The sequence below is a fragment of the Cercospora beticola genome, chromosome 4 (assembly GCF_033473495.1).
Source record: "Cercospora beticola chromosome 4, complete sequence".
NCBI lineage: Eukaryota > Fungi > Ascomycota > Dothideomycetes > Mycosphaerellales > Mycosphaerellaceae > Cercospora > Cercospora beticola.
In genome coordinates, this window is record NC_088938.1 from 1,200,563 (window position 1) to 1,227,590 (window position 27,028).

The window sequence follows — 27,028 nt, forward strand, 5'->3', positions numbered from 1 at the left end:
CAGCAATGTGTTACGAGTCATCGATGAGTATCGTCTGAGCAACTGACCACTGGCACACTGGTACACAACCGAGCTGTGACAAGAATGTTCAATGGCTCATAGAGAGTGACTAAACGACTTTCGTGATCTCAGAAGTCACTATCTGAAACGCGAAAATCGCGATCCCAATGACAAACGCATCTCCGAGTGACTGTAGCCATCTTTCTCCCCTGGTCTTATCTCTAGATCGCTCCGACTAATCAAGCGGTCCATATCTGAATGGCGGCTTGAAGGAGGCATGAGTCAAACCCTTGACATAAGCTGGAGGTGGCTCTAACGCCTCAACACCCTCCGCCAAGATGATCTGCTGTCCGCCCATGAAATGTGCAATCTTGTGGCAATGCAGCATGCTCAGTGCCGGGAAAGTGATCTGATATCTCACAACCGTCCAGGCACCGTGCTCGCTTTCGAGCATAAAGCCGTCTCGAAGAGGTGCGTTGACCAAGTTGATGCTTTCGGGAGATTCTTTGACAGCTTCGTCGACATCTATCCATTTAAAGAATCCCTGACCTTGTCCGATGACGAAGACCTTGTGGTTGTGCTTGTGGAATGGATGCATGCCGTGTGCGTAGTTCTCGAAAATGATGTCCACGACAGAACCATTTTTCATTCCTTTGAATGAGGTCGGTCCCATTGAGTCATTGTTCCACATAATGGGAGGCATCTATGCTTGTCAGAGAGGCCTGATAGAATGAATATGCGCGATGCTCACCTGCTGTCGAAAGCCTTGATGTGGCTCGCTGGCGATCACCCACGAAGTCGGGGCAGTCTGATTGACCGCGAAGCGGAAGGTGTGGTCAGCCTTCTGTGGAGGCGATCTGGGAGGGAAGGGCGCCAGATCGCGCATCTCGTTCACAGTCTTGCCATCGTGAAGCATCTTGCCTCGCAAATCGATGTGAGGCTTGCTGTCAGGGACAGTCATTACGCCCCCAACTCTGTCTTCTTCAACTCCTGCGTATCGCAAGATGCCAACACCCTGAATAATCTGATCATCGGATAGCGATGAAGCTCGCACTGCATAAGTGCCTGGCTTCTGATCGAGTTTCACCATTACACTGATCCGCTCGGCCATGTTGAGAGTGGCTGCCTGAGTATTGTCAGCATCCATTGCAGTCAGTAGTTGAGCGCATTTTTACCTGAACCTTGACTGGCTGCACGAAGTCACCATCAAGCGCCACAATGTACATATTGTGCTCATCAACAGAGATGCGAAGCATGTGGTAGCTTCCGCCATGGATGAAGTTCATGAGCATGTACTTCTGACCATCTTTGGCTTCGAAGACCTCCATGTTTGCATGCGTTTGCTCGCATTCTCGGTGATTAATGCGATCTCCGCCGATGAGTGGCGGCAGACACCCCTGGCTGTTTGAGTGCGGGCTGTAATCGTCCAGAACGTCGCGAGGCAAGCATGTAACCCTTCCTTTGTCGTTGAATATGATTGCCGCTGCGCAAGATGGCTCAATGCCAGTTTCGCGATATTGGATCGCTTGAACTTCTATATCGTCGTGATACCAATCAGCGAGCATGACATGATGGGCACGATCCTCGGCTTGCATCATAGCCTTGACTTCCTCGGTGTTGGAGGAGATCATTGAATATGGCCTGGGTCGTGATGCTGATGGCTTGACCCAGATAGGTCCTCGTTGTCCATCGATCAACACAGCACCGAAATGTCCGTGGTACCAGTAAATCCCAGTCTGGTTGGTGACCTTCATCTCGTACGTGTAGGCGCTACGGGGTTCCAAAGGCCATTGCGTAACACCTGGGACCTGCAAAGTGGTCAGTGAGATAGCATAGGAGCAGCAGATCCGACTTGACAAACTCCATCTTGCCACATTGAGTCGTGTTGAAAGATGCCGTGCCTGAGCGATATTAGCCGGTGATGCCAACGATACGGATGAGAAGATCCAACCAGTGCAGTGTAGCTTCAACAAGCGCCGTATTCACCACGTTGACGCGGAGAGTATCTCCTTCCTCGACTTCGAGCACAGGACCTGCTCACTGCCATAAGTAAATGTCAGGCGAGATTCAAGAGCGTGCCTCACCTGGAGTCTGCTTGTTGATTGTCATGGCCGCCCTTCCAAATCCCGCTATAAGAAATCAGCGCCGTCTTTTCGAGGCACAAGTGAAAAGATGTATACCGATATTGAGCCATGATTGCCTTATGTGGTCAGCGGAATTCAAGAAATCTTGAGCTGCAATACACATACTCTAGTGTCAGATTATACTCCCGCAGCCTTGCGCTGACACCACCGATGGCGCTCAGTGACGACCAGATGAACAGAGACTTCATGGTATGTGACAATGTGCTTCGAATATCTGGTGTTGGAAGTTCGCGAGCTGTCTACTCGAGCTGGAGGAGCAGAGATGTAACAAAAGCTGATTGAAGTTGTTTGGCAGCGGCTCCGATAACCGCCCACCTACCGTGCCACTGCCGAGCTGGAACATAACAGGTCGAAGAGTACGAGTGCATCGGAGCACGACTCGTGCTACAGAGCTTGTGGAATCAGCATTCGTGAGGCTGGCAGGGATGTATTCGTTCCAAAGTCAAGCCCACGGCAGCATACTGTGCGCACCACCCGTTTGATGACTCGTTGACTGCACAAGACTGCAGTGGCAAGAGCATACGACCATCACGGACCACTGCGAGCTCGGTCAGTCGTCTGCAAGTCGTCGAAGTGTGAGGAGCACGAGCTCCATCGCAGGGTCCTCGAGCTGAGTTCGTTGCCGTCCAGATTATACGAGGTCGATCAATGACCCAAGCGGGTGGTCGTACCTGCTGAACCTACACTGCCTTCAGGAGTATCAAAGCAGGACGCTGTCGGAGTCACGGCCGACCCTTCGACACCACAGACGCGATAGGGCAAGCTCGTGAGGATGCCAGAATGGAGAACGAAACATGCGCGATGCACTCCGCGATCTTCAGGAAACCTTCTCATGATCCCAGCTCCAGAGCGTCGTACTCCTTGCCGCTCTGGCGGTGTGAGAGGCTGTTGGCTCGCTGAAGAGACGACGTGAATTGTGTTTGTGTCTCTGTCTCGGAGTGTTGTAAGTCTGGGAAAGTCGAAGAAGAAGGTGGCTCGGTTTCGGACCCAAACAAGTTGTGGACGCGTTTTCACTCTTCTCCTCCTTTCCCTTCGCAGTTTCCCAAGTTCATCTCCTTAATCCAATTGGCATCCTCATCCCCCGAAAGCTCGTCGTGTACAACTACGAAGATCAGATCTGTGATGGGCAAGTATGTGCTTCGCGGCGGTCTCATCGACCGAGCAATATGCACGCTCCATGACTTAGTTCTACGCGTTTCGTACTCCTTCTCGCATCCCGGCGTCAGAGCTGTACGCTGCAAGTTCGCATAATCCGGCAAAACATGCCGTAGACTCAGAATGCCTGCTTTGCCATGGCACAATGACTTTATGTCGCCATAGACCGAAGCTGAAACGAACGTAGACCGATCGAGAGCATGTGATAGGCCACGCAGTGCATACGAGGTGCATTACTCGTCTATCAGAGCTCCAGGCACGAAAATGGAAGCACCTGTGCTCAGTTGTTCACCCACATTCTTGTATCTGATATCCGAAGTACTAGAATCTGCACCTCAAGACCGTCCAGCTGAAGTAGAGACATATTGAGCAGCACACAGCAGGAACTCCGTGCACTCGAAACAACATGGACGACAAGATCGAAGCCGTTCCCTTCATTGCCCAGGAAGATAGCCCAAAGAAGAAGCAAAATAGAGGACCCAACCTGCTCCTAGGCCTGGCTTGCGGCTTGGTTCTACTCGACTTGGGGACGAGATGGGTAGGCAGCCATCGTGATATTCTGCCAAAATGGCATGGGCAACACAAAGATTGCGGACTACCATCGACTCCTATCACCGAAGTGAGAGAGCCGGGAGTGGTTGACTATACTCTCACGCTCTCTCAAGCATGGCGCAATCCTGGTGAGTGTGCTCATCCTTTGATGTGAAGGCGATTCAATCTAAGTAAAACTTGCACAGATGGAGGCTGGTGGCGACCAATGTTTGTTGGCAACTCGGAGACCCCGTTTGAGACCATCCATGCTCAAGAGGGCGATATCGTCAAGATCCATATGTTCAATGAACTTCAGCTACCATGGGCTATTCACTGGTACGAGGTCAGGCCTCTCCCATAGCATAACTGAAAACTAATCACAGATAGGCTTGGGCTGGACTCTGGAAGTGAGACCTGGAACGATGGCAGTGCCGGCGTCACTACATACCCTCTTCTGCCTAGAGCGAATCGTACGGCAGTGTTTAACACGACAGGCCAATGGGGCCTCAAGCGCTGTCTTGATCACGTCTCGGTTCCATCTGTCGAAGGAAATTATGGCACAATGTGGATTCGGTGAGTACGATAGGAGCATTCTCGCTATTCTCCAGATCCATCAACTAACAACTGCGCAGCCCGAGTCCCAATCGCGAACGGCCATACTCTGTCATCTCGGATGACAAGCAAGATGTTCAAGACATGCTCGAGGCCGAGGTGCGCCCTCACCCTGTGACTGTCTACAATTATCAGCATCGACAAGCAGCTGGCTTGATCGCTCAACTTCAAGCAGAGGGCCACGATCCCTACTGCTTCCAATCTGTCTTGATCAATGGTAAGTCTCCTTCCTTTGATGCTGTTCAGATGGCGCTGACACAGACCAGGGAAGGGTCGTGTTCACTGCAAGCCACCACAGCTTGACAAATTGGATGGCAAGCCTCTAGATACCTACGGCTGCGTCCCACAGGCTTCGGGTGCAGTCGGCTATGGCGAGTGCAAACCATCCAATGGAGACTACGAGGTACTCCACACTACTCCCTGCATGCCAGTACCTTCTCTGACGTTAGTAGATCATACATACTGATAACCGCCGCTGGATCCTCCTCCAGTTCACAAATACAGGATTCGAACATGTCTGGAGGATCTCGATTGACAACCACAAAATGTGGATTGTCGCGAACGATGGCGGCTTTGTGCAGCCACAAGAAGTTGATGTAAGGCGAGGCCTAGTGTGATATCATGCGAGTCAATCTGCTCACAGTCATCCAGGTATTGCATCTCATAGATGCGGACACAATCCACGTTATGATCCGGCTCGACCAGCCTGCACAAGACTATGCTGTTCGCTTCTACAGCTACAGCAAGATGCAGTCTATCCAAGGATTTGCTTACTTGCGATATCCAGTAAGCATAGGCACAAAGACGAACTGCGGTAGATGCTAACGCCTGCTGCAGCATAGGCGTATGGGCCAGACTATTGGTGAACCAATGCCTCAACCAAAGCTAGAAAATGGTCCTGTCAATCTCGACGGCACAGTCAAGAAAGGCTTCGTGCTTCAAGAGGTTGACAAGCTTGCACCATTCACACCAAATAAGCCTGATCAAAAGGCCGATCTGACTCTCCGCCTCAAAGCAACGGGCGCACCAGATCCAGTCAATCCTTTCGTAACCAATTGCTCCCTGAATGGCGCTCCTTGGCAGCTTTTCCGCGAGTTCATGGAACCTGTCGCTCTCCATGTAAAGGAGCAGTCATCCGAGCCGGAACCCATCATCCGGAATCTTCCACTCGTAAGCTTGACATTCAATGCTCATTCATTCTCATTTTCTAACGCTCTTCTAGGGCTCTGTCGTCGACATAATTCTCGAGAATGACCTTCCAGTCGACCTGCCGTTCTACAAACACAACAACCCAACCTTCAAAATCGGTAGCGGTCAAGGCAAATACCCCTACGAGAGCGTCGCAGAAGGTCTCAAGATTGGGACACGAAGAAGTCTTTCAATCTCGAGAACCCAACGTATGGCTACATGCACGAACTTCCTGCCGGAGGTTGGCTCGCATTGAGGTGGAAGATCAACAGACCTGCTGCGACGATGTTCACGGTGTACAAGGTTCGCTACTTCATTCAGGGAATGTAAGTCGTTCACTTCAATTACAGAAAGTTGACTACTGAAATGCTGATTCCTTTCGACAGGCAAGTCGCTTTGCTAGAGGGCGACGATGCGCCGTGGCCGGAGTTGCCAAAGGAGCAGCGAGAGCTTCCGCATGTTGACTTCCCTATTCCGCCTCGTTGTGGAATCTTTGACTAAGACGATCGTATGGAGACATGAGGCACCGAACAGAATGATGAGGTCGGCGTATGGTTTCAGGAAAGCTTTGAAGAAGGTCGAGCACAATGCTAGGAATGACAAGCAAAGAAATTGAAAACCTTCTTCTTGCTATTTCCTAGCCCTCCTTCAGAACTGTACACAATGTCGTATTTCTGACGCCTGATGGGTATAGTCCAGGGCAGCCGCGCCCGTACCATCAAAACGTGCCGGAGGGATTCCGGTACGTTGTAAAACATGTTACAACCACTTGGAAGTGTCGGAAGTGTTCGAATTCCCAGCGGCATGGCTCCCGTAACGTCGCATTGTTGGTTGCAGACGTGGTATCGAGCCGATTGCCGCGCTCCCCGCCAGAAGTCTCACCAGGTTCGCGGTATAGCGGTGAAATGGAGTTCGTGAACAGCGCACGCTGGCGTTAGATGGTGCAGCATATGACAATCCGAAGTCGGCGGACCATGGTCTGGAACAGTTTGCCGCTCCGCCGGCCTCAGCATCGTGCTCGTGTTACTTGGGGTGGTTTTAAGTTGCAGTGGGCGTAGTCCCGAGTCGATGATGAGTTGCGGTCGGCCATCCCGGCTACTGCCTGTTCCTGGGTCCCCGTGTAATGTGGTATCGTCAACCGCAGGCCACGGCGAGCTTGAGCAAAGTGTTCATCAAACATACAGTGTGATCAGTAATGTACAGCGCCGTTGGCCTTGACGGCTGGCAATCTTGTCTACAACGCTCACGCGATTTGCGCCCCCAAGGGTAGTCGACCGCCAGACAGGCGGCTCGCAGTTGATCGTCTTGATCAGATACTCCATGGCGTTGTAACCTTAGCCACGTAGAGATGTATCGTCGCGTTGTCCTAGCACAAGATGACATGCTACACTGATTCGATGCCTTGAGTGAAGTCACGCCGATAGGGCGTCGACTAATTATCACAGAGGGCGTTCCCATCACGTGCTGCTCGACAACTTCCGGTGAAGACATCTCCAATATCGCGCATTTGAGCGCCAAGCCATAGTTCATTTACCCAAACCGCGCGAGTCTCTGACCCCTCCACGAAGAATGTACCGCTTGTTGCCGCAGCTGGCTCGGACAATCGCGGCCAGTATAGATGATACTGTCCATCATGCAGTGCTACGAAGTGCTGGCATATGCTGTGTTACCCTTCAGAAAGGAATTGACAGCCGATTGCTGGCTGATACTGTTTGCCTCCCACCTGCAGATGGCGCGAGCGCAGCAGTGAGCGACATGATGGTGCATCTCACTACTTCGAGTCGATACAGACATCATGGATGATTCACAGGCGAGTGGCAAACTGCACACATGTTCACCATGCAGATGAAGCTGCAGCGTCCCGAGAGCCCCTCCGGTGTCGTTCAGTTAGCGCGACCATTGCATGTGGTAGCACGAGGCATGCTACATGAACGCACTCAGCCCTGGACTCGCAGGAGATGCGGCAGGCCGCATACTTGCCATCCAGTCTCGACTGTATCATGGAGAAGTGCAGTTGGCCCGGCATCTCAGAATGTAGCCAAGCTAATTCCCTCCTCGGCACCAGCTGGAAGCCAGAAAGTGTGTCGAGGATCCCAAGCTTGATAGACGTCGGTAGATAGATTAGATGCAAAGCAATAGACTATGGCAGCCGCCCGCTTGGCGAGGTGCTGTCGCCGATCAATCTCGCAGATGAATCTGCGGATGCTATGCCCGCCATGGGTACCACACGGCTGAGAGCATGATCTCTGCTTTGGCGCGTCACCGGTCATCAGATTCGAGCACTGCTCGAAGAATGGCCGCCTTCCAGGGCGACAGGGTTGAGCCCTACAGCACTGCAGTGTCAGATCTAGCGAAGGAGACCACGTGCATGGCAATCCTCCAGTCAAAACCAGTACAACAGTAGCATTATCAAATCTGCCCTAGCGAGATTTGTGTTGACACGCGAGCCTCGTTCAGGTTGCGTATCCAGCGCCAATGCATGTCGATGTTTTCGGGACCTGGGCCAGGGTGGTAGTCGGTAAGATTTGCTGTGTGAAGTATGTATCTCTCGTGGGAGCTTTGTGTGCGGTCTTCAGCGAACTACTCCGAGCCTGCGTTCAACTCACGATGGTCGCTCGACATACTCCTGCAGTGCGAGATGTCCTCGTCACAACTCGAAGTCCGTTTGCAGTTGCACAGTGATGACCAAGGCGGCTGTCTTGAATGCGAGCTGCGAGATAACCAGTTTACGACGCGTATAAGAGTCTTCAAGAGCCATTTGCGAGCGGGGCTTTTCATCCAAACAGACACAACGAAGTCCAAGCAGCAGCACTGAGTCACACGAGTAACGTTGTCTTCCAACGCCGGTTCGAGCGCAATCATTCGAATGAGTTTGCCATTAGCTGAGATTCAGAAGCGCTGCGGAGACGCCACGCGTCAAAGGTAAGGGAAGCAGACCAAATGTTGCTCATGATCCAGGCTGAGTCCATCAAGTCAGGCCGATGGTCCGAGCAGCACTGTTGCGTCGCATGGAAGTCCTCCGCGTGGCCAGACCTGCGATTTCAAGTCTGGTGCCGCCCAAGTGCCTCAAAATGCAACGATGTGTCAGACCGCACAACCAAACTCATACAGCATCAACCGATACATCGAGACCCCACATCCGTATGAGAGGTTTCTTGCTCTTGGAAAGAGTTGCGATCAGAAGAGCGTGACGCCAGCAAAGGAGACCCGGGTCGCTAAGTCGTCTAAGAGAAGGTCGTAAAGCTTTTCGTGCGGCATGTTCGATTGACAGAAAGATTGGGCGAGGCTGTTTTCGACAATGGCATGCGCCGCATGTATCCGAGTCGGATCGTTCTGTAAGATTAGCATTGAATTCGCATAGCAAGCTGTGTATCACAATGCTTGTGCACCATGAAGGATGTCCTAGTGAAGACCAAAACGGTGTCAGCGGATTCCACAGTGCACCGTCTGCTGCGGCAATAAGATAATCTTAAGCGGCACAAGTTGATCAGTCAGAAGAAGATCTGACCCTTTCATAAGCAAAGTGGTATCTAGTCTCAATCGTGATTCGAGTCTCACTGGTATCATATTAGTGAGCGTTGTTCTCTTGCTCCGCTTGCCGAACAGGTGCGAAGTATGGATGGGCTTGCGCTTCTTTGGCGGTGAGACGTTCCTGGGAAAGGTCAGTACGTTTTAGTGTGATCGCTACAGACGCAAACACATACCTGGTGATCGTAACGCAGTAGCTTATCGAGGAAATCAATCGCGTCGTTGCTGATAAAGCGCTGGTTCTCTGAATTGACAAAAGCCTGCCAGCTCTTCTTTGGGAACCGACCAAGAATGTCGTCGTATTGCGCGTCGAGCTCGATGTCGTACTTGTCAAGGTAATCAAACAGATCTTCGGTTCCCAGAACCTTAGCGATCTTGACCAGTTGATCGCTATTGCTGTTGCCGTGAAAGAAAGGCTCCTTTCTGAAGATCATGCTCGCAAACATGGCGCCGAGTGACCACATGTCTAGACTGTAGTCGTACTCTTGGAAATCGACGAGGAGTTCCGGTCCCTTGAAATACCTGCTTGCGACGCGCACGTTGTATTCTGTCCCAGCGTGATAGAACTCGGCCAGACCCCAGTCAATCAACCGTAACTTCCTGTTCTCATGATCGATCATAACGTTGTGAGGCTTGACGTCCCGGTGCATGATGCCTTTGCTGTGGCAGAAGTCCAGCGCTTTGAGCAGCTCGTAGATGTAGTACCGAACATCATAATCCTGGAATTTGGGATACAACGTGCGGAAATCGGTGTTGTTAACGTGCTCGAAGATCAGACTGGGAGTTTTTGACTGGCTGTCTCTGACAACGTCCAGCAGCGCGACGATGTTTGGCCCACCAGAAAGGTTTTGCAAGATTTTGATCTCACGCTTGATCTTCTTCTTCTTGACCGGCTTGAGCACTTTGATGACGCATTTCTGGTAGTTAACCACGTTGACGCCTTCAAACACCTCGCTGTATTTGCCACGCCCTTTCCTCGCCGTCAGCTGTGTCTGTCATGAATGCGCGCGTGCCCATATCTTACCTATCTTGCGAACCACCTCGTAATTTTCAAGTACTCCCCAGCTGATGTTGACGCTGTCATAGTCCCAGTATGCGCGCGGCATCTGCTGGTTGACATCTGCGTACACCCGCGCCATGCTGACTTGGAGAGCCAGCGAAGGCTCGAGGCTGTTCACTGTTGCCTACCCACTTTCCACTTTCAAGAAGGTGGTGTTGAGATCGAGTCCAGACTGTGTTGGCGGCGCGCGGACGGCGGGCGGATCGAGGCGGCAGCGTGCAATGTATGGGCGGCGGCGCGTCCGGTATTGTAGGCGGCCGGTGTGGTGAGTATCTATGCAACGGAAGGGCTAGAGCGTGGGTGTGTCAGTGTGGATGTGGTCACAGAGATGGCCCCACCAAGAGAGAGCACGAAGGCAGGAAGTGACGCGAGCGGCGGGCCGCGAAACCTTAGGAAGATTCCTTGCCACGTCCAACCTCTCCTGTCTTCTCGACATGCACTCGACACTTCGATGGAAGACGTCAAATAATGGAGCTGAAGGATCTGCCGTTGGTGCAGAGGTTGGCCCTGCCCGCCGTCTCCTCCCTGATCGCGTTCTTGGCCTACACTTCTCAATGGCTGTTCCACCGCATCGAGCCAGGACCACTCTCTTCAGGAGAAGCATACATCTTCAATGCTCTGGTGGCTTGTATTTTCATCTGCTACTGGAGAACATGCCTCACAGATCCAGGCACAATACCCAAGGACTGGCATGAGTCACTAAGTGGCCAAGAGTCAAATGCCAAACAGACCGCAACCAAAGCCGCAGCCCAGAGCAATCGTTGGTGCAGACGATGTGAGGCCTTCAAGCCGCCAAGAGCGCATCACTGCAAAACGTGCAAGCGATGCATTATGAAGATGGATCACCACTGCGTGTGGACTGGTAGGTCGTGGTCCGCGCAGGTATGAACGATGGTAGGTAACTCGTTTTCCAGCCAACTGTGTCTCTCACATCACCATTCCACACTTTATTCGATTTCTGTTCTATGCTGTGGCCTCCATGTCATTTCTGGAATATTTCCTCTTCCTTCGAGTGGCTCCTATATGGGCCAAAAGGAGTTTGCCAAGGGTACGTTTCCTCTCATCCTTCTTTGACTCAGGCACAACTCACAATAGCAGTACCTTGGACCTTTCGTTCTCCAGCTCAGCCATATATTCGTCCTCTTTGCAGTCAACAGTTTTGTTCTGTTTGCTCTTACGCTTCTACTTGGTCGTACCTTGTGGTCGCTTGCAGTAAATACATGGACCATCGAGGGCTGGGAGATTGAAAGACACGATGCTGTCCTCAGGCGGGCCCGCGTCCTGGGTGGGTATCTCGAAGACCCGGATGGAAACAAGATCTTCATTGAGCACCAGGAATTCCCATGGGACATCGGCATCTGGGCCAACATTTGTCAAGGCATGGGCAGCGCGAATCCTTTGAGCTGGCTATGGCCTTTCTCACGAAGCCCAAGTACAGAGACTGGGCTATCCTATGAGCACAATGAGATCGATGGTATGTGTGCGCGCACTCCTTGACACTTCTTGATACTGACTCATATTCTGCAGATCCTAGTAAGCCGTGGCCACCGCCGGATCCGGATCGTCTCTTCCGTGCTGAACGCAAACCGCTGGTTGGTGACGGCTTTACCAAATCATGGGACATCAATGATTTCAAAGAACGTCAAGCGGCGGATCTTGCGCGCTATACAGACGGCGACGGCGAGTACGTAGTTCGTCGGCGACCCTTCCATGAGCGACTAGAGGCTTCCAGACAGAGCGAGAGGATCTACGAGGATGAGGATGCAATCGGTACAGATACAGAATCTGACGAGGAAGACGTCCGAGGCAGACCATCGCGACGTGTCGACGAAGGGGAGGAAGCATGGCGGAACAAGGAGGGTGAGCGATTGGCAGACTTTGGTGTGGATGAAGTGGCCGACTTTTACGACGAGGACGATGTGCCTCTCGCAGAACTAATTCGACGACGGCAACTTGGTCAGGCTGCATGATGGAACGAGAAGCCAAAAGTCGGGCCTGAAAGAAGCCAGCAGATATCTAGAAATCATATCATTTCAAATTTCCACCCAGAAGCAATTGATTGAAGAAAATCCTATGTTTGTGTACACTGAACTGAATAGCACGTGTAGCTTCCATCAACTGAAGCTTGGGATCGAGGCTTGGCATCGGCCTCCGCATCTCATCATCGCTGGCCGTCGCGAAGTAGCCGCAATTCATCGACGTGTCTGCTCACCATCGGCATCATCACGCTATTGTCGCGTCGCGGCCACGCGCAGAACTCACCAAAGATGGCCGAGAACGTGCCACCGAACTCGGCGCAGTCCGCGACCGCTGCAGCAGACCAACCTGGCCGACCATATTACGAGTCACTTCGCTCAACGCTTCGCCAGACACTCGACAAGAAACGAAAAATGGACGAGCAGCTTGCGGCGCTCGAGGAGAATATCTACAAGACCGAAGGCGCATATCTTGAAGAGACGGCCAATTCAGGCAACATAGTACGTGGCTTCGATGGCTGGGTCAAGGGTGTTCAAATCGGCACTCGCAGCGCTGTGGATGGGTCGAGACGTGGCGGAAGAGTGAGAGAGGAAGACCGTGTGTTTAGTCGGAGTAGTGTCAGTTGGATGCGCGTGAGTTCATACAAGGCGCCTGAAGGAGTCAGGTTTGGCATACTGATGCGGAAAGCAGCTCCAGGAAGGACCGGACAGTGGTACTCCGTCTCATGCGCCGACGCCAACAGGACAATTTCCGCCTCAGCTTTCAGCTCGAGATAGCAATGCGAGTACCCCTGCTGCGGGCTCTGGTAAAGCCCAAGGCAACAAGAAGAAGAGACCGACAGATAAGGATGATGAGGATGATCTGAAGCCGTCGAAACGTCACAAGATCACTTACAGTCGGGAGTAGCCTGGCTCTATGAACGAGCTGTGAGTTGGAGCGTTCTTAGCGAGGCGTTTGGAGTACATCACAGATACCCGGCATTATCAAGACACTTTTTTTGCTTCGATATCAGCGAGCACTGCAGAGGACTCAGACCGTTGTCCGAGAATCATGCGATCGGCGCAGGGTATATTCTCAGCACCTATGCAACCTACTTGATGCAGCTGCAGGTGAAAGTCCCAGAGCTCTAGGACCTGCGAAGATTACAACATTTCAACAATCCTGCCTTGTAGCGCATTACACTGTACAAAAAAGAAGCTGGCCCGACAAAAATGGAAACTTGCTGGTCGTGCAAGCTAGTACAGACGACTAGAGGCAGCCCAGGCAAGGCGATGGTCGGTGGCCGGCGACGTCGTGAAGTTTGGCCATCCATTGTCTTGCTGCAGATGCGATCACATTCGCTGCGCCAAAGCATACTAGCCGGCGGACACGCCAAGCCAGCATCAGGCCACAGCCTTGATCTCAAGATGAACCCGAAGCTTGCGACTGCGAGTCAGGCCTCATGAGGCGATATAAGCCCTTTGAGATTGTCGACCTCGCTACACGGCTACATGAGCGCTGCGACCTCCGAACACGTCGCAAGCATAATTTTGACTATGCCGCCGAGCTGAGCGGCTACCACCTCAAAAGGGCACATGCGAATGCGACACAGAATCTTCGGTACGTCGAGAAGCGTTCGCGTAGGTGCGTCCCACTATTGACGGCTGAGGAGCTGCAGGTGAAAAGCTCCAACAAGCCTTGCGCTAATCTTGATGAAGAAGGACCTTCTGAGCTTCTACAAACGTAGCGGTAGCTTGTCTCTTGCAAGCATACGATCACCGCTGCGCGTGGCTATCTTGCATATGCACATCACTGAACGACAGGTCTTGTATGGCGTCGCTTGTTTCTTATCCACTGCTATGTGCCTTCACAGCCGAACTCCTGCTGTAACAGGCATGGTTTTGCGCCACGATAAGTCCGAATCTCGACACCAACGGAACATCGACGCAATCATTGGATGTCTCATTTGGTAAATGGCACGCGACCTGCTGCCACCATCTGCCGACAACGAGACTGCGGCATGGTATTCTTTACAAGCGTGGCTCGTAGTGGTCGCCAAAGCTGCAGCAGAGTCTAACGGCGAACTCACATTTTAGGAAGGAGAAGATATAAGCATACAAACGATGGAAGACATATATCCTGCAACGGGCTGTCGAATGCCTTCGTTCATCTGGTCGCATTTGGTCGCAGAGCAACATGCGATATCTTTCTCTGATCGGGGCCTTCGTGGCATCGTGTTCCTCATCTCCATTGGCAACCCCACATGTACTCCACGAAAGCAGAGATATATTACCGCATGGCTGGGTGAAGAGAGATCGGATCCATGGAGCTACGGTTATACCCATGCGAATTGCCCTGTCACAAAGTAATCTGGACAAGGGAGAGGAGTGGTTGATGGAAGTCTCGCATCCAACCTCTGAGAAATATGGCAAGCATTGGTCGCCGGAAGATGTTGCAGCTGCATTCGCTCCCAGGTAACAATACTGAGCATTCTGTCCGGAGGCGCAGAACTGAGACTATCGATAGTGACTCCGCAGTTCAGGCTGTCAAAGATTGGCTGTCAACATCAGGCATTGCTGGTGAACGCATCAAACAATCTCAAAGTCTTGGCTGGCTACATTTCAATGCTACTATCGATGAAGCCGAAAACTTGTTGAAGACAAAGTATCACATTTATGAGCATGGAGAGACTGGTCAACCGCACGTGGCTTGTGAAGACTACAGCATTCCGGCCAACTTGAAGGACAAGATCGACTTCGTCACGCCAACTCTGCACTTCGACCTCAAGCTGAAGCCGAGAAACGAGAATGCCGAGAGACGCGATATGCAAGAACATGTCAAACCGGGAAACCCAAATGGTGGCAATATCCCGAAGTTTCAGCCTATCGCCAAGAGCAGTATCATCAAGGAGTTGACCGATTGTGACAAGCAAATCACACCAAATTGTCTGCGTGCGCTCTACAAGTTCCCTCCCGGTCTGACAGCCAATCCCAAAAACAGCTATGGTATCGTCGAGTACACTCCGCAAGCCTACGTCCCTAGTGACCTAGACCTGTTCTTCAAGAATTTCAGTACCAGAGAAGTCGGAGACCGCCCCATTCTTCAATCGATCGATGGAGGAGTTGTGCAACAAGAGCAAACCGGATTCAGTTTCAACGGCGAGAGTAATTTGGACTTGGAGTATGGCATGGCTCTTGTCTATCCACAGAAGGTCACTCTGTACCAAGTCGGAGATGAGATCGAAGGTGCTTCTTTCAACGATTTCTTGGACGCGCTTGATGCTTCGTATTGTACTTACGAAGGTGGTGATGGTAAGAGCACAGATTTGCATGATTGTATCTGGGGTCGAGGCTGACAGTGCTTCCAGATCCGTCTCAAGATGCTGCATACCCAGATCCCGCAGCCGGAGGCTACAAAGGACCGAAGGCATGCGGAGGCTTTACTGCAACGAAGGTCATCTCGACGTCCTATGCCTACAACGAAGCTGACTTGACGCCTTTCTACGAGCAACGACAATGCAACGAGTAAGCAGAGCGTACCTTTCTCATGGCGGAGTGAGCCCAGTTGTCCTAACCCTCCACTGCAGATACATGAAGTTGGGTCTGATGGGCACATCCGTCCTCTATTCGAGCGGCGACTATGGCGTCTCCGGCAACCAAGGCCAATGCATTGGTCCAACAGGAGAATACCAAGACCAGTCTCTCGGAGGTCGCTTCAACCCTTCCTTCCCAGGAACTTGTCCCTACGTTACCGCTGTTGGCGCCACACAAGTCAAACCCGGCGTCAATATCCTGACAACACCTACCCAACCCGAACAAGCCTGCGAAACCGTCATCTACTCCGGCGGCGGCTTCTCCAACGTCTTCCCTCTGCCATCTTACCAGTCCTCAGCAGTCAAATCCTACTTCGCGAACCACCTGCCGCCATACACCGCTGCGCAATACAACAACAGCCAGGCCACGCGAGGTTTCCCAGACATCTCCGCGAACGGAGCGAATTACGTCGTCGCAGTCGATGGTAGCTGGAGTTTAGTTTTCGGAACATCTGCTTCTTCGCCAACACTCGGATCGATCCTCACGTTGATCAATGAAGCGAGATATGCGATTGGCAAAGGGTCGATTGGTTTCATCAATCCTGTTGCATATGCTCATCCATCTATGTTCCGCGATGTCACTACTGGCGGGAATAAGGGGTGTAACACGCCTGGATTTTCTGCTGTGAGCGGATGGGATCCTGTGAGTAGAAGCGCCACAAAAGTAATGGTTCGAACAGCTGCTAATCAAACTTTCAGGTGACTGGTCTGGGGACGCCGAACTTTGCATTGATGCTGGCAACCTTCTTAGCATTGTAGATGTTTGGATATCTGGGCTTGAGTTTGTGTGGAGGATGGGTCACTCCCGGGATTAACGGGTATAGTTGATGATCAGCGGTCTTTGAGCCCAGAGTAGCGACTAGGAAACAATCAAATTCTCTGAAAGTGCAAAATCAGTCACAATGTAGAAACGTTATCGAAAGTCAGGTGAGGTTTGCGCTTGCTGCATTCCGAAAGTCTCGTCTAGGTTGTAAGGACTGCCATCAAGGCACACCAGGTAGAGGTTCCGGACGTATGCGCCTGCGCTCATGGCCATCTGGAGGCCGAGGGACGGATAATATCTTCTTCCTCAATACGTCCGTCTCCCTCGTGCAACACCATCGCCTCTCTGTGTCGTCTCCTCCTGTCCTCCGCTTCGTTCCCCTGTAGCCCGCCAGACGCAAAAGAAGGTCGAATCGGTGCAGGAATTCTGTCCCAGCCAGCGAACCTTGCGTGATTGGCTCGAGCTTGCAAGTCATCCATCTCTCTTTCCGTCCTGGCACTTTCCTCACTTAGCTCCTCCAACCGGGCCACGACGTCCATGGCTCTCTCGTCGTCAAGTGAGTTCTGTTGTCTGTTCCTAGCTCTCGCCATTGCGTTCCAGTCATCGACATCCATGAGCTGCAGCTCGCCATTCTCGTCTCTGTAGGCAACGTCATCTGCATATTCCATTGGCATGTCTAGGTCATCTAGACCGCCGCGTGGAAGAGAATCTCGAAGCTCCAGGTCGAAGTCGTACAGATACTGCACAGCCTGTTTCGCCCTACGACTCGTCTCTGGGTTCTTGGAGTCGATATCGCGTCGAAGGATGTCTATAGCGTTGGGCTGAGCTGCAAAGCGTCTGATGACCAGCGAGTGCGCCGCAGCCGCAATCGACGGGTTCGGCGACTGACATAGAGTCTTCAGCGTCTTCACTTCGATGCTCTCTTCCGGGTGAGCGCCGTGGTCGGCATCGTTGGCTGGGAATTGTGCAGGATCGAGTTCGGTCAGGCGAACGATGTCCGTCACGGCGTGCTTGACGTATTTGGCGGCGAAGTAGAAGAAGACGCCGGCGCCCAGCCACAGCCAGCGGTCGTCGATGCGCGTGGCCATGACATTTTGTCCGTCTGTGGGAAGTGAACACAAGCGACGTGGGCGATGCGCTGTTCGGATGAAGTGCACAGGAGCGGACGAGCAAGCTGTGTTCAGCCACAAGGGCGATTCGGGCCGACCGAGCTTCCGACGCCACAATTATAGATTGTGGCAGCCAAAAAAGTTCACCTCTTCGAGACGCGGTCGACATTCTCTCGCTACATCATTTAATCATGCCGGCGTCACAATTGAAGAGACTAAAGCAGAGTCTCCGTGATTCAGGCGTCACAGGACCGCAGAAGTCGAAAAAGCAAAAGAAGCAAATCGCCTCATCGAAAGACCAGACTCGCCGTAACGATCGTGCCGCTGCTCTTCAGAATATTAGAGATTCATTCAACCCGTTCGAGCTCAAGGCGACCAATTCTCGCCCCGCCAAATTCGAACATGCCTCAGCGAGCAACGGAGCCGGTACAGGAAAATACAAGGCGGTGCTACATCGACCTAGGGTGTCGAAGTCTGCGGGGGAGGAAATGCGCAGGGCGACACTTTTACCAGAACTGAGGAGAAGAAACAAGGTCGGCGGGCTCGTTGATAGGCGAATAGGAGAGGGAGATGTGGACATGACGCCAGAGGAGAGGGCTGCGGCTCGGTTCGCGAGGGAGCAAGAGCGCAAGTCGAGGGGCAGAAGCATGTTCGATCTGGAGGGCAGCGATGATGAAGGGGGAGGATTTCAGCTCACACACGGCGGGAAAGGAGTTCGTGATCTCGCAGCCGATGATTTTGACGTGAGTGTGTCAGGCGGGAGTGACGATGAGGGTAGCGAGGGAGGCTTATTCAGAAAGAAGAGACGGCGAAGTGATGTGGAAGAGGAGGGTGCGGTCGATGAAGAGGAAGGTGAGCAGGAGACGGAGGAGCCCGAACGCAAGAAGACGAAGAAGGAGGTCATGGAGGAAATCATCGCAAAATCCAAAATGCACAAGTACGAGCGACAAAAAGCAAAGGAAGATGACGAGGACCTGAGAGAAGAGCTGGACAAAGGTTTTGATGAGATTTTCAGTCTTCTCAAGGGCGCGAAGAAAGCAGCGCCTCCGCCCAAACAGCCACAACCTGCAGCTGTCACTGATAGCGGACCTGTCATCAATGCAGATAGACAGCGATTATTGGATGGGATGGATCGCGAGAAGGCAGACCGGGAGTACGATGTCCGCATGAAGCAACTCGCAATGGATGCTAGAGCTAAGCCTTCAGATAAGACACTGACTGCAGAAGAGAAGGTGCAGAAAGAGGCACAGAGATTGAAAGAGCTCGAGGAGAAGCGACAGAAGCGTATGCGTGGCGAGGATGTCTCCGACGACGAAAGGACGCATAAGGACACCGAAACACAGTTGGGGGGCGACGATGAGGAAATTCCAGATCAAGCTGCGGAGTTCGGCTTTACCAACAGCCTACCCAACCAAAAGCTGGAACGAGATGTGCAGCCGGACGAAGACGAATTTGAGTTTGATGACGATTTGGTCGCGAGCGACTCTGAAGCTGAATTAAGTGATGATGAATCGGAAGCAAGTGACGGCGCTGACGGCGACGCTGCTGTCGAGAATGAAGAAGATGAGTTCGTGAAGGAAGTACTTGGACCGGAGGTGTCAACTGGTGCCAACACAAGTACCCTAGGAGAACGAAGATCTGGTACTGATGCGTCTGGCCTGTCTTACACATATCCCTGTCCTCGATCACACGCCGAGCTACTGGATGTTGTGAAAGATGTGCCGGCAGAGAAATTGACAACAGTCATACAACGAGTTCGTGCTCTGTATCATCCTTCGTTATCTGCCGCGAACAAGGAGTCGATGGCAGATTTCTCTGCTGCACTGGTAGAGCACTTGGGCTGGATGGCGGACAATGCGCAACCATTGCCCGTGATCGAGCAGGTCATGAGACATCTCCATTCGCTTTCGCGAACATATCCGACAGAAATCGGGGAGGCATTCCGGAGAGGACTGGCCGCATTTCAGCAGCGCGGACAGCCTACGCCTGGAGACTTGGCACAGCTTACCGCAATCAGCTCAATATACCCTACCTCTGACCACTGGCATCAGATTGTCACTCCTGCGATCACATTGATGGCTCGTTGGCTGTCCTTGAATGTGCCAACAGCATCTAAACCGGCGACTGCGCAAACTCTTAAAACGGGTGCATTCTTGGTAGCGATTTGTGCGAAGTACCAGTTGCTTAGTAAACGCTATATTCCGGAAGCTGTACGGTTCACCATACGCGTGTTGGATGCTGGTACGGGCAAGCAGAGTGCACCGAAGGAGCTGCTCAGGCCGCATGTCCAGAATCTCGCAGCGATGGCTGATCTCTGGAAGGACAAATCGGCATTCATTGAGATCTTTTCGCCGGCCTTGCCAATTCTGAAACGCATGGGGCAGAATCCACAGTTCAAAGACCTCAACGCAAAAACGCCACATCGAAATATATCGATTCTCATACAGCAGTCGCGGACCGCGCGGCGACCACTCGAACTTCATCATCACCGCCCACAGCCGATTCGAACATCGATACCCAAGTTTGAGGAGAACTTCAATCCCGACAAGCACTATGATCCGGACAGGGAACGCTCGGAAGCCAACAAGCTGCAGAAAGAGTACAAGCGTGAGCGCAAAGGTGCACTTCGTGAGCTTCGCAAGGATGCGAACTTCGTGGCGAGAGAGCAGCTCAAGGATAAGAGGGAACGCGACGCCGAGTATGAGAAGAAATACAGGAGACTCATCGCCGAAGTCCAGAATGAGGAGGGTGCGGCGAGTAAGGATTATGAGCGGGCCAAGGCGAAGAGGACGGCGGAGAAGAAGCGGAATAAGAAGTAGTGACACAGAATTTTGTATAGTACAAATGTATGCGAGGCATGGCTTCTTCTGCCCGGTCATACTTCAGTACCGTCACGTGCAAAAGATCTCTTCGCTGTCGAGAGCTGCTTTGGGGTTCGACGAGGCTCGTATGTGTACTTTGCTGACCAAGACTGACAGCGATGGCCTCGCCGGAGTCGTCTGAACTGAACTCCACCTGTACAGTATGTGTAACCTGAGGCTGTCGCACTAGTCCTGTTCCTGTTCCTGCATGCCAGGATGTGAGCTTCTCCAGTGGCTGGGAGCTCTCTCGAGATCGTCGAGCTCGAATGCGCGTCTCCTCCACCACGATCCTCAATACCGACACACAAAGCCCTCTCGACCGGTCACGACCGTCACAGCCGAGTCGCATACATTACGCGACCGTTCCGACGCGCTCCTTCTAAATCAGCAGACGCGATAGTGACAACAGCGCACGCGTGCGCACTGCAGCTACGAGAACAGACGGAATAAAGTCATTCGCAGCAATGGCTGATACTGAGGGAGAAGTCATCATCGAGGATGAGACCGCGGTCGATGAGGAGATGGGTGAGAATGTGGAGACCGTAGTGGACGAATCTGCACCGGCTGGTCTCGAAGACATTGAGCCGACGCTCCCAAATCGCACCACTTTCCTAGAGTGAGTATGCTGGCAGCCGGCGTTGCAAGATTGGCATACTAACATATCAACCGCGTAGCTACTTGCGATCCCCGATAGTCGAGCTGGTCGTTGGATCCGCTGAGAACACTAGCACGCTCTACGCACATCAAGGAGTCCTCATCAGCTCTCCCTTCTTCCAGGAAGCTTGCGCGCAATTCTCTGAAAATGCTGGCCGCCGACGCATTGAGCTTCTGCAAGATGACGAAGCCGCGACGGCTTCCGTGCTGGAGTATCTGTACAAGAGCGACTACTTCCCAGCACTGCAAGGACAAACCAACCTTGAATACGACTCCACAGTGCCATCCCCAGATCACGATGGTGTTGGCCTTCTGCGTCATGCCAGAGTCTACACACTCGCGCAGAAGTTTGGTCTACCTCAACTTGCAGCGCTCGCGCACAAGAAGATCCACCTCACGCAATCTACTGCAAAGGGCGAAATTGCTTACGCTCGGTTCGTGTACAAGGAGACCAGCCCCGACGACGAGAGCATCAGGAAGCCCGTCGCGGCATTCTGGGCTACCAGAAGCCACGTCTTACGCCACGAAGCCGAGCACGAGTTCAAGAGGATGTGTTTGGAGTTCCCGCAATTCGGTTTCGATGTGCTCAGCTTGGTGCTCGATGCACAGGAGAAGAGAAGTCAGAGACAAGAATCTGGTGGCGGACCTGCTGGCCGGAAACGACAAAGGGTATGTCTCAACTTTCGCAGCCGAGTTCAAATGACACAAGCTAACCTTCTCCTTCGCGCAGACGATTCTATAAGCATCGGGAGAATGTGTACAACTTTGTTTCTAACAGTGGACAATATGGCTATTGTACTTTATCTTGGCATGGATGTACACCGGATACAGATGTTTCGAGATCGCAATGATCCAGCTCATTCGCAGGCAGAAGTTGTACCACTGACGTGTACAGGTCGCTAGTCCATCCGCGCGTCTGTCTTATTAGATCTTCCAAGCTCACGGACCTGGGTGTCGGCTGAAACGATGACAACACAACATCTCCAGGTCCCAGCCCTCCCCTGTCTAAGCTCAACCCTGACGAAGGCAGACAAGAAAGTCTGATCATCCTGTGTACCAATATAACACCTGCCCGCTTCTGCGATCAGAGCAATTCAGTAATCCACCGCCCGTCTCTTCCGGTCATCCAGCTTCTTACTATTTATTTCGAGCATGTTTACAGCACCACTTCGCTTCTTCCGTCCTTCTGTAGAGTATAATCTCACGATCCGTATCGAAGCTCTTCCTCTCGACAAAAACACCATCGATAGCACCGATCTCAAGAGTGCACACTTCGATCCTGATCCTATCGAATTGGGAGATAATACTATTTTACATAGTTACTTGGACCCGCTTTATCGCGAGAAGTCTCCTGTTCCGAGGTCGCCGGCTAGATCTCCTTTACACAAGATGTCAACGCAGTATGATCAGATTGGATCGAAGCACAAGTCGTTAGAGGATAGTCCGGTTGGAGAGGTGGATTTCGAGACAACGTCCAGAGCGTTGGGCGATGTGAAAGGGCTTAGAGTCCTGGATCTGGCGTGTGGAATTGGAAGGTGGAGCCAGTGGCTTGTGAGGAACGGGGCGAAAGAGGTTGTGGGTATTGACATCTCGGAGGCAATGATCAAGGGCGCAAAGGAGATGCAGGCTGCGCTGCCGGAGGGTTTGGCGAAGAAATTGGACTTCTGTGTAAAGGATTGTGGATTGCCGCTTACGGTTGAAGAGGGCGGGTTTGACCTGGTGTTGGGTGCTTGGTATTGTGGGTTCACTCTGCTCATGCGCACGATGAATATGTGCTAATATCGGACAGTGTCCTATGCTGCGGACCATGCGGGGCTTGTGACTATGTTCAATAACATACTCACCAATCTTAGACCTGGCGGCCGATTCCTGGGCGTCGTACCCAACGCGTTCACTCCAATGTTTTGCGACTACATCGTGCACGATCTGAAGATGGAAGTGAACGAGCAAGTGGGAGAGGGATTCTGGAGGTGCACGTTGTCATACAAACCTGGAGGCCTTGCGTTCAAGACGAATGTCAGGTTGCATGATCTCTATGAGAGGGCCGCGAAGGAGGCGGGAATAGGACAGATCAGGTGGAGGCCATACGTCCTTCCCAAAGGCGATCAGCGAGAAGAGCAAGGCTTCTGGGACGAGTTCAAGCTTCGGCCGCATCTGTGCCTGTTAGAGTGTTATAAGCCGGCTTGATCAACAGCGAACGTATGATATAGCACACGAATGATATGTGACGATGATTAGCTTATGTTACCGCCCAGAAACGCGTGTCGTGAAACCAACGCGTTCAAATAGACCCTTGTTTCGCGTCTCCAGCGACCCGTTCTCCATTTCTCCCCACTACAAACAATGGCCGACCAAACACCCGCCCACCACGACGCGCCCAGTCTTCCCGGCTCACCGCTGCCCAAGAGAACGAAATACACCGAGCCCGCAGCCAACCTTAGCGTCGCATGTTAGTTCTTCACACCCCTCAAGCAACGAACAAACACTAATCTAGCTCTAACACACAGCAATCCTAAACGACCAACAAGCCACTCCAACACCACAAACTGCTCAGCTCCCCAACCCACTATCCGAAATGTCAGGCACGATGAATGCGACAGCCGGCGGTCCACCAACACAACTTTCGAATCCGGCAGCAGCAACTCTGCCGCCCATGTCCTTCGAGCCTCCCCCACCAGCCCTACAAGTCAAGCTCCTTTCTGAAAACGCCAAACCTCCCACTCGAGGCTCTGCTTTCGCTGCAGGCTATGACCTTTACGCATCAAAAGAGGCTGTCATCCCAGCGAAGGGGAAAGTTCTAGTCGATACAGATATCAGCATCGCAGTGCCTGTGAATACATATGGGAGAGTTGCTCCTCGCAGTGGGCTGGCAAGCAAGCATAGCATCGATGTGGGTGCGGGAGTGATCGATGCAGATTACAGAGGGCCGGTGAAGGTGCTGTTGTTCAACTTTGGGGAGGAAGACTTTAAGGTTGCTGTGCATGAGAGGGTTGCGCAATTGATTGTGGAAAGGGTGAGTAAAGTGCTCTCCGCAACATGTACTTGGTATTCGGGACTCCACACTAACGCCATGAGTAGATCTACACGCCAGAGGTCGTCGTTGTTCAGGAGTTGGAAGCCACTGTGCGTGGCGCAGGAGGCTTTGGGTCGACAGGTGGGTTTGGTGGTACCCTGCCACCTCTTGAGTCGTCTGCTCTACCGCAGGTCGGTGGTGCTCCGCCCGCATGAGAGGATGGATGGAACGCATAGCACAAGTGTTGCGAAGTTCCAGGGCCAGTTGCAGACGATCTCTGGACTCCGTCGAGCACATTTTGCGGCATTAGGGGCAGATAGCTGCTTGACGTGCCGCGACAGCTTACGGCATCGCTATTCAGCATATGACCAAGACGATGCCAATTAACGAATTATTGGGCATGAGTTCGAAGTGAAAAGGCAAAAGCATAGGAAGGAAACGAGGCAAAAGTAGTTTCAATGAAACATTTCACGAGTTCCAATCAAATTGATTAATCGGAAGTGCTTCGAACTCCGCACCTACACTCCGTCTCGACCTCATCGAGGATCGAGGCACTGAATGCCATTGAACCCAACGCATCATGATCGCGAGAAAGTCTTTCGCGGCGCTGAGCTCATCCGAGCGACAGCTGATCAAATCGCAATACCTGAGCATTGGGCAATGCGCGCGATGTTTCCACAGCTCGCGACGACGAGCGGCAGAAGAACAACGCCCTGAGGACGGTTCACCTGCTATCAAGGACAGTGCCACACGAACGGAGAACAATGGTAAGCTCATACATGCTAGGCTGTAATGCAGCATGCTGAAGCAAACACAGGTTCAGCAGTACAGGCCCCATCCACCAAGCGAGCACGCGCCCAACGCATCTCGAGCGAGCTAGAAATGCTCAATAAGAGCCCGCCGCCTGGGAGCTCGACAACGTTCCCTACTTCCGAGCAGAACCAACATAGCGATCCGACGAGGCCAAACATCAGCGCTGGTTTCACGGAAACGCCTACATCGATGGGCGGGGGTGGCCAACGGATGGGCGAGAACGTGTCTGCGGGTCGAGAAGGCGTGAACGCGCAAGGTGTTGGAAGAATCGCAGGAATCGATGAGCATGTTCGTAACGAGCATCCCAGGCCACAAGCGACTCGGGCGACCGACCAAGTGCAGGATCCAGCGAGCGGCGGTGCAAGCGTGCTAGAGGCTTCTACACCTGGGCAGCTGAGTCGCACTGTCGGGAGTCAAACCAGCACAAATCCAAGCGAAGACGAGGCCCTAGACGAAAGACAAGAAACACAATTACGAGAACACTTGGCAGGTGCCAGGCCTCATGGCCTGCCCTTCCGTCCTCACAAGGCTAATACGAAGGAACTTTTGCAACAAGGTCGAGGCGCTGTTACTCCAACGACGAGCCATTCCGAGGCTACTGTACTAGACCGATACAAGCTGGCCACAGCTCCTTCACGCGACCCCTCCCAACCTTCAGGACGAAGCAAATTCACGCTCGAAGAGGCAGACCGCAAGATTCTTGCAGCGAAGCTCATTGCTGGAAAGTATGACGACCAAGGAATTCTTGCTGGCAAGCAAGTCTACAAGCAGGCCATATTGAACGAACTTGCCAAGAAAACGATGATCAACGACACGTATCTGAAGCAGGACGGCGAAAGATTGCTCAAGAAAGTCCAATCACTCTTGCCGGCAGCTCAACCCGCAAGAACAGCATCTGCACAGAAGGCGCGGCCAGCACCGGCGAAGGCGAGTGCCTGATTCTGCTAGAAGCTAATACGATATACTGTATAAACATTATATTCGTGCCCAGGGCACGACATTCACCCATTGCCTGGTCCATTTAGTCGCTGTTTGGAGGTCCGATGCCGAACATGTCGAACGCGCTCCGGCGAGCACGTTCGCGTGACCTTTCAAAGGCGCGTTCGGGCACTGACGGCATAGGGCTTGACCGGCTCGTTGTGTTTGGTGTTTGATGCATCGATGCCTTGAGAAATCGAGTCGCATTCGACGTTCTAGGCTGTCGTGCCGATAAGGGAGCAGATCTGAGCGCCATTTGTGGTGCTATTTTTGAGTGTTGGAAGCCGGCTGGCGTCTGGTCTCTACAGCGGAACAGATCCTTGATCTTTTGTGACAATTTGGCCATGACGTTGACCGATGCCCGATGGCCGAGATTGGGCAGCCGAAGGTTGACGTAGGCGTGCTCTAGGGCAAGTCGATCTTGGTGCGATCTTACCGCGACTTCGCAGGTCTTGTCGCTTCGAAATCAACGCCTTGTCGGCGCAAGCGACACAGATGCAACGGCACTTCGCATTTCAGGCCAGCACAAGTTCAGGAGCAAATGCTGCCAAGTAAGCTTCGACAAGCATGGAGCAAGACTCAACGTGACAGTTGCGTCAACCATGACCCTGTCCCACGCGAGGATCTCCCCAGGATTCCCCGGGAAAGAGTCTCGAACAAAGACATGCAGGTCCGTTGGAGTTCACCATGTGCAACCTGCATTGGTGAAATGTCTTGCAATGGCTGTCAACATATTTCAGGATTACTGATCTCTGCAACAATCGCTGCGTGTGCTGGGTACAAGAGGCCATTGAAGTCAAATGGGAGCTTGGGGTCCATCAAGTGTTATCAAACTCAATTACATCCCACAGCTTCCCCGTAATCCCAGGAAGGAGACCCCAACATAGGTCCAACTGCCCCCAACTCCAAGCCAGGCACAAGCTTCGCTGCCGTCTTTCTCGCGGTCAGCCCACTGCAGAACACCTCCGGAGTCGGCCACTTTTAGTATCACAACTCTGCACCTCGAACATGAAATCAAGATTCCGCACAAAGATGGGCAACTGCTTCTCATCAGGATCATCAAGCCGCAGA

At 52.6% G+C, this 27,028-nt stretch overlaps 10 protein-coding genes across 10 annotated transcripts; 7 read left to right on the plus strand and 3 right to left on the minus strand.

Moving 5' to 3' along the window:
• Nucleotides 1–235: 235 nt before the first annotated feature.
• On the minus strand, nucleotides 236–2,332 carry RHO25_006104 (uncharacterized protein; the record flags this gene model as incomplete). The annotated part of the gene is made up of 8 exons (XM_023596958.2): nucleotides 236–703; nucleotides 752–1,126; nucleotides 1,176–1,808; nucleotides 1,862–1,901; nucleotides 1,952–2,033; nucleotides 2,085–2,129; nucleotides 2,181–2,200; nucleotides 2,250–2,332. The coding sequence occupies 8 exons, from the start codon at nucleotides 2,330–2,332 to the stop codon at nucleotides 236–238; spliced, it is 1,746 nt and encodes a 581-aa protein (XP_023452634.2).
• Nucleotides 2,333–3,705: 1,373 nt separating this feature from the next.
• Nucleotides 3,706–6,131, plus strand: RHO25_006105 (uncharacterized protein; the record flags this gene model as incomplete). Its single annotated transcript, XM_023596959.1, has 11 exons — nucleotides 3,706–3,979; nucleotides 4,037–4,166; nucleotides 4,218–4,403; nucleotides 4,463–4,659; nucleotides 4,709–4,845; nucleotides 4,895–5,038; nucleotides 5,094–5,228; nucleotides 5,280–5,612; nucleotides 5,665–5,749; nucleotides 5,800–5,956; nucleotides 6,017–6,131. The coding sequence occupies 11 exons, from the start codon at nucleotides 3,706–3,708 to the stop codon at nucleotides 6,129–6,131; spliced, it is 1,893 nt and encodes a 630-aa protein (XP_023452635.1).
• A 3,067-nt stretch (nucleotides 6,132–9,198) lies between these two features.
• RHO25_006106 (uncharacterized protein) lies at nucleotides 9,199–10,297 on the minus strand (the record flags this gene model as incomplete). The annotated part of the gene is made up of 3 exons (XM_023596960.2): nucleotides 9,199–9,282; nucleotides 9,335–10,128; nucleotides 10,183–10,297. The coding sequence occupies 3 exons, from the start codon at nucleotides 10,295–10,297 to the stop codon at nucleotides 9,199–9,201; spliced, it is 993 nt and encodes a 330-aa protein (XP_023452636.1).
• A 389-nt stretch (nucleotides 10,298–10,686) lies between these two features.
• RHO25_006107 (uncharacterized protein) lies at nucleotides 10,687–13,101 on the plus strand (the record flags this gene model as incomplete). The annotated part of the gene is made up of 6 exons (XM_023596961.2): nucleotides 10,687–11,080; nucleotides 11,133–11,266; nucleotides 11,317–11,692; nucleotides 11,746–12,174; nucleotides 12,343–12,827; nucleotides 12,886–13,101. The coding sequence occupies 6 exons, from the start codon at nucleotides 10,687–10,689 to the stop codon at nucleotides 13,099–13,101; spliced, it is 2,034 nt and encodes a 677-aa protein (XP_023452625.1).
• Nucleotides 13,102–14,517: 1,416 nt separating this feature from the next.
• RHO25_006108 (uncharacterized protein) lies at nucleotides 14,518–16,525 on the plus strand (the record flags this gene model as incomplete). The annotated part of the gene is made up of 5 exons (XM_023596962.2): nucleotides 14,518–14,648; nucleotides 14,701–15,485; nucleotides 15,542–15,698; nucleotides 15,761–16,409; nucleotides 16,466–16,525. 5 exons carry the CDS (start codon nucleotides 14,518–14,520, stop codon nucleotides 16,523–16,525), a joined length of 1,782 nt encoding a protein of 593 aa, XP_023452626.2.
• A 267-nt stretch (nucleotides 16,526–16,792) lies between these two features.
• Nucleotides 16,793–17,617, minus strand: RHO25_006109 (uncharacterized protein; the record flags this gene model as incomplete). The annotated part of the gene is made up of 1 exon (XM_023596963.2): nucleotides 16,793–17,617. One exon carries the CDS (start codon nucleotides 17,615–17,617, stop codon nucleotides 16,793–16,795), a length of 825 nt encoding a protein of 274 aa, XP_023453094.1.
• Nucleotides 17,618–17,829: 212 nt separating this feature from the next.
• On the plus strand, nucleotides 17,830–20,457 carry RHO25_006110 (uncharacterized protein; the record flags this gene model as incomplete). The annotated part of the gene is made up of 1 exon (XM_023596964.2): nucleotides 17,830–20,457. One exon carries the CDS (start codon nucleotides 17,830–17,832, stop codon nucleotides 20,455–20,457), a length of 2,628 nt encoding a protein of 875 aa, XP_023451896.1.
• Nucleotides 20,458–20,963: 506 nt separating this feature from the next.
• Nucleotides 20,964–21,895, plus strand: RHO25_006111 (uncharacterized protein; the record flags this gene model as incomplete). The annotated part of the gene is made up of 3 exons (XM_023596965.2): nucleotides 20,964–21,115; nucleotides 21,174–21,822; nucleotides 21,884–21,895. The coding sequence occupies 3 exons, from the start codon at nucleotides 20,964–20,966 to the stop codon at nucleotides 21,893–21,895; spliced, it is 813 nt and encodes a 270-aa protein (XP_023451899.1).
• A 410-nt stretch (nucleotides 21,896–22,305) lies between these two features.
• Nucleotides 22,306–23,340, plus strand: RHO25_006112 (uncharacterized protein; the record flags this gene model as incomplete). The annotated part of the gene is made up of 2 exons (XM_023596966.2): nucleotides 22,306–22,891; nucleotides 22,943–23,340. The coding sequence occupies 2 exons, from the start codon at nucleotides 22,306–22,308 to the stop codon at nucleotides 23,338–23,340; spliced, it is 984 nt and encodes a 327-aa protein (XP_023451898.2).
• Nucleotides 23,341–24,746: 1,406 nt separating this feature from the next.
• On the plus strand, nucleotides 24,747–25,918 carry RHO25_006113 (uncharacterized protein; the record flags this gene model as incomplete). The annotated part of the gene is made up of 2 exons (XM_023596969.2): nucleotides 24,747–24,933; nucleotides 24,984–25,918. The coding sequence occupies 2 exons, from the start codon at nucleotides 24,747–24,749 to the stop codon at nucleotides 25,916–25,918; spliced, it is 1,122 nt and encodes a 373-aa protein (XP_023451891.1).
• Nucleotides 25,919–27,028: the final 1,110 nt, after the last annotated feature.